The sequence below is a fragment of the Mizuhopecten yessoensis genome, unplaced genomic scaffold (genome assembly GCF_002113885.1).
Source record: "Mizuhopecten yessoensis strain PY_sf001 unplaced genomic scaffold, ASM211388v2 scaffold5945, whole genome shotgun sequence".
Lineage (NCBI taxonomy): Eukaryota > Metazoa > Mollusca > Bivalvia > Pectinida > Pectinidae > Mizuhopecten > Mizuhopecten yessoensis.
This window is the reverse complement of record NW_018406302.1, coordinates 12,954-24,104: the sequence shown is the minus strand read 5'-3', so window position 1 is coordinate 24,104 and position 11,151 is coordinate 12,954. Positions and strand designations below refer to the sequence as shown.

General features: G+C 36.2%; 1 protein-coding gene across 2 annotated transcripts; it reads right to left on the bottom strand.

Annotated features, from left to right (window-relative positions):
• Nucleotides 1-1,227: 1,227 nt before the first annotated feature.
• On the bottom strand, nucleotides 1,228-9,775 carry LOC110451322. Of its 2 annotated transcripts, none has more exons than XM_021499254.1 (2): nucleotides 9,699-9,775; nucleotides 1,228-3,614 (listed from the first exon to the last, which is right to left on the bottom strand). In XM_021499254.1, the coding sequence occupies exon 2, from the start codon at nucleotides 3,586-3,588 to the stop codon at nucleotides 1,573-1,575; it is 2,016 nt and encodes a 671-aa protein (XP_021354929.1). In that variant the 5' UTR covers nucleotides 3,589-3,614; nucleotides 9,699-9,775; the 3' UTR covers nucleotides 1,228-1,572. The 2 variants fall into 2 exon arrangements, with proteins under 2 accessions (XP_021354929.1, XP_021354928.1); XM_021499253.1 differs by lacking the exon at nucleotides 9,699-9,775 and adding an exon at nucleotides 7,497-7,595.
• Nucleotides 9,776-11,151: the final 1,376 nt, after the last annotated feature.

Here is an 11,151-nt window from a genome sequence, read left to right as displayed (position 1 = left end):
CCCCCCTCCTTCCCCAGGGGGTAAACGTGAGACCCTAGGGTCATAAACATTAAGACCCTTCCATCTATGAAGAGCATTTGATTCTACCATATCTACGTCTTGAGAAGAAGAATTTTGAAATCTCAGTCAATTCAACCCTTTTTTGCCATCAGCCCCCGGGGGTCAGTCAGGGCTCATATGTGCTTATTATCAAACTGCTACCTAATACTGATAATGCTAACCCAAATTGATTTACTTCCAATGGAAATTAAACAAATGTTGGTCCAAAATGTGATTTCCCTATATAAACTATAGTAAAGTTTACCCCCTCCCCAGGTAGAAACGTGAGACCCCAGGGTCATGAAATTCACAATTTCGGTAAAGCACCTTAAGACCCTTCCATCTATGAAGCGCATTTGATTCTACCATATCTGGGTCTTGAGAAGAAGATTTTTGAAATTTTAGTCAATTTGACCCTTTTTGACTCCGCCCCTCAGACCCCTTGGGGCTTGGGACTAAACCGGCCTCTATTGTTGTTGACCTTTGTCCATGGAAGGTCCCTGCAAAATTTCATTGAAATTGGCTCAGGGGTTTAGGAGAAGAAGAATTTTGAAATTTTAGTCAAGTTGACCCTTTTTGGCCCGCCCCTCAGGCCCCTAGGGGCTTGGGACTAAACCGGCCACTGTTTTTGTTGACCTTTGTCCATGGAAAGTCCCTGCAAAATTTCATTGAAATTGGTTCAGGGGTTTTGGAGAAGAAGTCGAAAATGTAAATTGTTTACGGACGCACGACGGTCGACGGACGATGGACGACGACGGAGAAAAGGCGATCGCAATAGGTCACTTGAGGCTTTGTCTCAGGTGACCTAAAAAAACTAATTTTTTATTGTTCCGTTCGAATTACTTCCCAAAGTTGTTAAGAAATGCAAAATGGCGGACAAATCGACGTTGACGACCAACAAATGATCATGTCAAGCTTCAATCACATTGTATAGGGATAAAATGTTCGAAAAACATTTTTGTTTTGTCCCAGAGATTCGATCACGATATATCAACCTATGAGTTCCATCCAAAAAAAGTACAAGAAACTGATCCTAAACATGTTTGCCATCTTATTTTGAACTTTTATGCAACAATGTCATGAGTTTCTTGTTACGAATCAGAATTATATTATAAAATAGTGTATACAATTCGCAGCAAATTGTTATTTGGAGGGCTTTACGCTAACCGGTTCTCCGTTTATCATGGGTTTTTTTGTGGTATACGACTAGTCTAACAAATGAAGGGTCGAAGGCTTTATCTTGCATTAAATGTTTACATCTTTACATATGTAAAACCGCTAGCTTTATGTTCAACACGAAGAAAGTGTGACATTTGACTGTGTTTTAATTCAATGCCGGCTCAAAGGCAACTCGGTACTTGAGCCAACATTTGCCGAAACCTTCAATTAAGGTGACTTAAATGGAAATTCAGAAACTTTAAAGGCAATCGAAGTGTTGTATATCTTTCAAATTTCATATACGAACTTCCATACAATCAGCAGAAAATTATCGTTCGCGAGATCTTCTTCCTAAACGGAAGTGATGATGCGGAGTCAGTAGAGCTGATATATATGTATTTCATTCCGATCTTGTGATGAATTGTTTGTGACTACGAATTTGTTCCCACACACCGATATAGCCCTGGGTTCGTCAATACCATCCTTTGACGTCAGAAGTTCTTTGACTTTGGTACCATAAGCGGAGACCTGTAGCACTTTGTTGGAATCTTGACCACAGACATACACATTTCCCTCACTGTCTACGTCTACCCCCATCGCATTCTCGACTACCCTCTCATCTAAACCATATATTTGGATACCATTGGGCAGTCTGGTAACCACGATATCATCCATTGTAGAGGTTTGCAGACAGGCAAATGTTTTATTCTTTTTAAGATCAGATGCAAGATTCCAGCACGGTGAGGACAATGTCTGAACTTTCTCTACCTTACCGTCCATTGTCACGCTATGGATGTCTGTCGATGTGCTCACCATGAAATGTCCATCCATGAACGCCAAACCTTGACATTTTATGTCCTCTGGCACCTCTATCACTGTCGATAAGGTCAGCTTGGACGGCTGTACTTTCACGACATGTATGCCGACATGACTATTAGTTACAGCAACTGCCACTGTGTCATCATCCACTGAGCAAACATCATGTGGGTATCCACTGATTTCCAATTCGTCCAAAAACTGTCCTTTAACAGAAAACAATTTCAGTTTATCGTTTTGATAATCACTTACAATGATGTTTCCAGTCGGCATCAACAAAACTCCGTGAGCTGTACAATCGTCTTCATCTGACGGAATCCTTATCATGCATTGTCCTAACTTCTTGACGCGATTATTCAATAGCCAGTCGACATTTCGTATGTACTCAACACCGTCAGGTATGATACATGGTTGCTCCTCAACTAGGATTCTTCCCAGGGTCAGAGTACTGTACTGATCGATTGTAATGTGGCTCGAGTCGATGTCGTGTTTCACATTGACTGACTTTAATGAATGTGTAATATCATCAATAACATCATTACACGCTCCAATCTCTGTTTGACCTCTAATAAATAGTTGTGTCATCTCAAGGTGATCGTCCATCCGAACTGCTGTCATGAACGCTTCTTTTGTGCTCTGAATAACGACCCTCAGTCGGCTACATTTCTGCTTTGATATATCAACGTTATTTTTCGCAGCTTTGTATTTGGAAATCATTTCTTGAGTCATCTCCTCCTGCTTTTTATCAAGATATTTGTCGATACTTTGACGCAGATCTACAACACTGCTCAAGCCAACATCCTGACATTGTTGCATGGATTCGATCTGTTTGTCGATAGCGTTTATCATCAATTCTATGCACTTTGATGCGTTTTCGAGGGATTTGCCCATGTTATCAAGCTGGGATTTTTTCTTCTGATTTTCACAATACTCTCCGATTGTCATCACTACGTCGCAGCGTCGATGCTCTGTGATAATGCATTTGTGGCATCCGATGAACTTATGATCTTCACAATAATAGTCTATTTTCTCGAGGTGTAATGAACATGCCATTGACCATGGTTGTTTCCATGTCACATTATGATTTGCCTCATCAAGAGTCACACTGTCACATATCTCGTGAAAGACATCATGCACATTAACTGTACACAGTTTGCAAAACAACATACCATTCATTTTACACAACATCGTAGCCGGTGTTTCTAGGTTTTTTGTCTTTTTGCAAGGACCACAATAACGTTGTGCATATGATATCCTTGTTCGTTTTGTATATTCCTGAACCAAACTGTTGGTCGGAAACTGTTGTGCCCACGTCTCTTTACCCTCAGAGTGGTTGACAGGCGATGTGATCTTCCTACATACAGGACAGGGGAAGGACGTCACGGCAGCCATCTCACCAGACAAGTCTGTGACGATGTAGGTGCTAAGACATTCCTCACAAAAGGAATGTAAACATGGGAGAGACTTTGGACTTCGCATCTGCTCCAGACAAATGGGACATTCGAGAAGTTGATAGGTCAAGGCAGTGTTGTCTTTGTTCAGTTGTTCTACTGGTAGAGATCCACCTTCCGCCATCACTGCAGGGAGCTCTCTGTATTCATCTGAAATTTAAGTGAAATAATTAAATATATTGTATTGAAATGCAAAATGTATGATTGGCCTATATAACTCACTTGTTATTCATCTCGCATGTCAGATGTTCATAGAAGGCAGAGTAAATATGTATCCAAAAACGTTAAATATCATAACATATTATGGATCTTCGTTGGAATATTTATTTCTCTACAATTTACAAATCATCGGTGTTAGATTTTAGCCAACGGAATTAATGTGACCCCCGTGTAGTTATAGGTCATTCGACTATATTCCACACACTTCACATCAGTTTGGTAATTTTCTAAGCATAGGTCGTTTGATGTCTCGGACGAAATAGTTTCAGCAAAAGTGGTCCCTGTTACCTACAAAATGGGTCTATGTCAGTCGATGGAACAAACTAAATAGCCTTTATCTGATCATTCTATATGCCAATTATCAATCATCCCTACAGCATGTTGATTGAACAGAAATCGATTGACAAATAACACATTTCATTTTTGTGACTTTGAAATCAGGCCAAAGTAATGTATTTGATGAAATATATTCCTTCCTAATACTTCTCTATTACTCAGAGGGGGTCTTCTTGCATGTACATTTTACGAATTGTATCCTTTTGACCATAACATTGAGTTAAGGTTATATATTTTAACAAAATTGGTAGACCTGTATACAATGATGTTACCTTTCTAATATTACCCTAGCTCTCTTGGTTATTCAAAATAAGTCGTTAAAATATTTTGAAAATGGTTTAAATAACTTTATCCCCTGTAGCTTTTGAAGGCAGGTCCAGGTTATTGATTTTATAAAAAGCTAAAAGCTCATTATCCTGGATTGATACGGATAAAATATCATCACTCTACGCATCTTGGTTGGTAAGGAGGAGTTTTGTTTAAAGGTTTAACGGTTTAAGCAAAATTTATTTACATCGACCTTGATATTTGGTTAATGTACTTTTTTCGAACACGCTTTTATTTTTTTATTTCAGTATAATATAGACTTACTATAATAACCATTGGCATCATGGTAGAAGAAGATGTTTAATTGTTTTAACAAATTACACCCTTAGGGCCATAACAATTTTGGGTAGATGCTATTCATTCTTCGTTATTTAGGAGAGCCTTAATTTACAGGTTTGAACAAAGTTGACCCATGTGACCTTGCAAATTAGACTAGAGGATTTATATAAACACAATCCGGATAAATATTTCAAAATCGGATGTCGATAAATGATTCTACTCATACAAGTTTTTAAAAATATGTCACTTGTATTTAAATCAACATGTCAAGTGGAAAGGAATCACGTTCATGCATTTCAAAACGTGATGATCCTTCATCCAAATACTACCGGCTAAATATCATCATCTTGGTTATTCAGAATAAGTCGTTTAAATAAGATGGTTGACACCGAACGAAAGGAACGCAGGCGCCACACAATCCCATAAGCACAGGGCACTTAAATCTAGTCGAGTTACTGGACGTGCAACACTGTATTTCTGACCTCTGCCCTTTGACACTATAGATTCAATATTATTGTGTAGAAAGGTGCAGATTCACGAAGACGAAAATGGTGAAATCAACACTTATTTGATCAAATTTCAATGCGAATGCTTTCATCAAGTTTAGGCTAGTTATTTTCCATAAAAGTTATGAAGCTTTCTCTTGCAGGTCATACAACAGAAGCCGTTTAGTTTGTGAGCCGTTGTGCAGCTTTCTTTTCGTCACATTGATTCATGGAATTTCCATGGGTTAGTACTTTCGCTTTCGATAGGCACACTTGAGAAAGCATATGTGAAGTATACAGTGTATCATATTTTTTATTTTTTTATTTGCATTAAAATTTGGGAAGATCAAATAAAGATAAGTTACTTTTAATAACAGCTCTATCTTATTACAGTCAGTATATGAACAATAGCGAATTGACAAGACTGATAATAGATTGTAATTATTTACCCGAGGAACCAACAGCGTTAGTTTCAATCCTTGATTTACCCTTGTTTTCAAACATCTGTTTATAATAGTTTGGAATTAATAAATGTATATGAGTTGAACATTAACAAAGAATCAAAAGTAAGATACAAATAATAATCGACCATCACGGGTTTTAGGCACCTTTGCCTCCCACAACCTTCAAATTATATATCTAGAAAAAAACATGTTTCTCTTAGGTAATACCACAAGTTATGCCTGACCTTTGCCCCTAGATACTATAAACATGTTAGTTATTTCCGATACAATTTATGCAATATTCTCTATAATATCTAGCAACAGAAGAATTTAGAGTGTGAGTTATTGTGTAGCGTTCCTTTTGTCTTGCTATTCATGGAATGTCTATGGTTTAGTACTTTCACTTTCAATATGCATATTCCAGAAATCATATGTAAAGTAAACGGTATTATTATATTAAATCGTTTTACATCTGCAATGAAAATGTAATATATAAAATTCAAATTATGGAATTCAATGAGGCACGGTAGTCTAGCGGTAGGACGCCGGGCTAGTGACCGAAGGGTTGCTGGTTCGAGTCACGACACGGCAATGTGTTGCATCTTTGTGCAAGATATTTACTCCCCTTGTTCCAGTCCACTCAGTTGTAAATGAGTACGTGGTTAGGCAGTGTTGGAATTGTTGAATGATAGCTGTGAGCACCGAAATGACAGCTCCGGCTGTATGCTTCCCAGGAAGTTGAGAAAGATATTGGCTGGTTGCAAAGGCCTTATAACCACGGATAATAATTTGTGAACCTAGGTTGGGATTATTATTCAAACTATAGGCCCAAGTTCTAATTACAGCCATTAACTTTAAACAACTATAGACTATTCCTACTACTGCAAGTTAAGAACTGTATCCATGGCGGTATGGTATATATTATTATTACAGTGTATATATAGAACATGACTCAACGAAACTACGATGTCTGTGATAAGCTAAGATTTCCTCAAGGACACATTACACCCTCCATATACTGGTATGTTACGACGTTTTTCTGTAAATAGGTTCCTAATTGGTTAATTGGTTAATTGGTTTTCTTATTCAACGAGTCCGTAGTAACGAAAAAACTGAATCCGGATAAATATTTCAAAATCGGATGTCAATAATTGATTCTATTCATACAAGTTTTTAAAAATATGTCACTTGTATTTATATCAACGTGTCAAGTGGAAAGGAATCTCGTTCATGCATTTCAAAACGTTATGGTCCATCATCATCTTGGTTATTCAGATTAAGTCGTTTAAATAAGATGGTTGACACCGAACGAACGGACCACAAGCGCCACACAATTCTATAAGGCCATGGCAGTTAAATCTAGTCGAGTTACTGGTAGTGCAAAACTGTATTTCTGACCTCTGCCCTTTGACACTATAGATTCAATATTATGGTTTAGAAAGGTGCAGGTTCACGAGGACGAAAATCGTGAATTCAGCACTAATTTGATCAAATTTCAATGCAAATGCTTTCATCAAGTTTAAGCTAGTTATTTTCCATAGGGTTATGAAGCTTTCTCTTCCAGGTCATACAACAGAAGCCGTTTAGTTTGTTAGCCGTTGTGCAGCTTTCTTTTTGTCACATTGATTCATGGAATTTCCATGGGTTAGTACTTTCGCTTTCGATAGGCACACTTCAGAAAGCATATGTGAAGTATACAGTGTATCATATTTTTATTTTTTTATTTGCATTAAAATTTGGGAAGATCAAATAAAGATAAGTTACTTTTAATAACAGCTCTATCTTATCACAGTCAGTATATGAACAATAGCGAATTGACAAGACTGCTAATAGAATTTAAAGTGATCCGCAGCCATCATTCCTACCACTTTATGTTAAAAACCTTTCCAATACCGGTAAAGTACGTTATTAGTATTACAATGTATACATGGAACATGACTTACCCAAACTACGATGCCTTTGATAAACTAAGATTCCCTGAAGGGCATGTTACACCTTCCATGTACTGGCATGTTACGACGTGTTTAAGTCTTAGCGGAACACCCAACGGGTATCTAATACAACGAGTCCGTACAACGGAGAGACGGAATTCGGATATATCTTAATAAATTAATAAATTAATAATCATTCTATTTATAATTATTCATACAAATATAAGAAGATTTGGCACTTGTATGTATATCAAATATCTGTGTAGTTTTTCCGGCAAATTAATCAATCATCAATACAAACATTGAATGCTTAAGGTAGACTTGTACAAGTCCCTGAATGCTATTGTTGTGTATTAGGGGGATAACTAAACAGTAAATCACTGTATGCTTATAGTGTGTCAGTAATACGATGGTGTCTGCCATACTACCGTTTCAATTTTTTATTATAGGCGTGACATTAAAGTAGTCCTTTGTTGCTTTTACAGTAAGTAGAAAGATTAAAATGCATATTCTTCGTCTGACTGATAATATAAAACCCAGTTGATTGTAATTATTTACCCGAGGAACCAACAGCGTTAGTTTCAATCCTTGATTTACCATTGCTTTCAAACACCTGTTTATAATAGTTTGTAATTAATAAATGTATATGAGTTGAAATTTAACGAGGAATCGAAAGTTAGATACACATAATAATTAACCATCACGGGTTTAGGGGGCGCGTCTAATTACCAAATACTACCCAATACCACCGAATACTACCCAATACCACCCAATACTACCCAATACTACCCCATACGATCCAGTTATGAACCAAATACTTCTTTATTACCGTGAAATATCACCTTTGTAGACGTTATTTATTTCCATCTGCTATATTTTATCGGGAAATATGCGATTTGGTGCCGAAAACATCACTGAATTGCCGTGACTATGACCCAATACTACCCCATACCACGGAATTAGATTAGATCTAAGTCCGTGCCCATACCACCCAAAACTACCCAATACCACCCAATACTACCCCATACGACCCAGTTACATGTATGAACCAAATACTTCTTTATTACTGTGAAATATCACATTTCTTAGCCTCCCACAACCTTCAAATTTTATATCTAGAAACAACACATGTTTCTCTTAGGAATACATTATTCCTGTTTCCGAGGAGGGAAACATTTGTTATGAACTATGACGTCACAATGGATGATGACGTCGCAAAGTATTGTCACCTGACGTCATAGTTAGATGATTGACCAATGAAATCACGTCCAGCGTGTGACCAACTAGTGGGTAACCAAAAATATTTACCAACTCCTAGCAGGTTTATAGCCAATGCGTCAGAAGCGAGGAAACATATACCGATTAAGGGGGAAATCAAATATCTGTGCATTGTTTTACGTTACTTATTAATATAGTATCATTTTTTACTAGTATTATTATTATAATTGTATTAATTTACAAAGTGAATTTACACAACGCGAAATACACTACATAATGATTGTAACACTAAACATTATAGCTTCTGATTAGATTATGATAGATATATTACTGTTATTGATATGTGATTTATATCAAGAAACATTTTACATATTTTTGTAGATTATTTATTTTAAAACCGCTTTGTAAAGATGGAAACAAATCATCTGTATTTCCTTAATCTTTTATTAATAGTACAATACTTAAACATTTTAAGCATTATTCAAGAGTTGTCTTTCCTACTACGAAAAAGGTGTTTCTAACAAACTTCTGTTCCATCCAACGAGCTAGCTTGATAATGAAATGAAACCTTTTAGTTTATAACTTCATAATTCATTTCATATATACTTGAATTTTCTTTTTTTTGGTTTAGTTTGTGAGCCATTGTTCAGCGTTCATTTTGTCATATTGATTCATGGAATCTCCATGGGTTAGTACTTTCGCTTTCAATAGGCACTCTCCAGAAATCATATCGGAAGTATACAGTGAATTATATTATCTAATTTTTTTGTTTCTAAATTTGCATTGAAGTTGGGAAAGATCAAATAAAAATAAGTTACTTTAAATAACCGGCCTATCTTATCACAGTCATTATATGAACAATAGCTAAATGACAAGACTGCTAATAACATTTAAGTGACCCGCGGCAATCATTATTACCACTGTATGTTAAAAACCTTATCAATACCGGTAGAGTACCTTATTAATATTACAATGCATACATGAAACATGACTTACCCACACTACGATGTCTTTGATAAGCTAAGATTGCCTGAATGGCATGTTACACCCTCCATGTACTGGCATGTTACGACGTGTTTCAGTCTTGTCAGATAACACAACGGTTATCTAATACAACGAGTCCGTATAACGGAGAGACTGAATTCGGATTATATCTTAATAAATTAATAAATTAATAATCAATTTATTCTTTATTATTCCTACAAATATAAGAAGATCTGCCACTTGCATTAATGTCAAATATCTGTGTAGTTTCTCCGGCAAATTTATCAATCATCAATGCAAACATTTAATGCTAAAGGTAGACTTGTACAAGTCCTTGAATGCTATTTCTGTGTATTAGGGCGATAACTAAACAGTAAATCACTGTAAGCTTACAGCATGTCAGTAATACAATGGTCTCTGCCTTACTACCATTTCAATTTCTAGTATAGGCGTGATATTAAACTAGAATGTATACATTGTTCGTTCTTAATGAGAAAGTCATACATCCGAATACCTATATAAATAGTAAAAATAAATTTCTTATCATATCGCTTTTATGGATATATGCGTAGTATCGTTTGAAATAAATGGATCCATTTGAAATTAAGGTATATTTATTGCATTATAAATAGTTTCAAACGACACTTATGTACAAGATGAAAATACATGTATAGCAAAAATAATAATGTATTCCATACTTGAGTTTAAGCTGGTGCATTTCATGGAAATATATTAAAAGGAAAAAATAGGGGAAAACTACAGCAAGATAAGGGGGAAACAAGGATAAGAAATGCGGGTTTCAGCGGGCCATATTTCATATTGAGTATCGTTTTCAGTGTGAGTAGCAAAGAAGAATTTCTTTTCGTGTATGTGATATTTTATCTAGGTGATATTTTTTTCGGCTGTAGGATTATATAATTTCGACAACGGTAACTTTGGCAATGTAACAACTTTCTAAAATATGAATAAAGGGAAAACCGTATACAGTGACCTTTAAAACTGACTGAATAAAATAAGATCGGAATAGCGGTTTCTACGCAATCAACGACGTCTCTAACGTAAATCTAGGTCAAGTATAAACAATGTCCATTCCTCGAACTGAAAACTTTGGTAGACACAACGAAAAACAACTTTTTTCTCACCGAGATCATGAGGGCGATCACACGAGTTGCCGTGGTCTTCGTCAGCTCTCGTCTCTTCACATTTGCGATCATTCACGAAAATCGCAATATTCGGGACAAGCTCCTAAATGGAACCAACTGCGAGTCGTTAACAACTTGTGACAGAAATTCAATATAAGGTTTCTAATTGACGTTTGGTACCTGAAATGATAACCACAGAAACATATTCCCAAAATAAGGGGCTATTCTACAAATTGATAAAATGTATCCTGGACCAAAAGAAACCACGAAGAAACAAAAAAGAAAGTATTCTTTGTTCCTCTTAAAGTAAATAGAATGATTAA

Bases quoted from the DNA above. Each gene is read 5' to 3' on its own strand.
- LOC110451322 (XM_021499254.1), bottom strand. From the start codon at position 3,588: ATGGCGGAAGGTGGATCTCTACCAGTAGAACAACTGAACAAAGACAAC.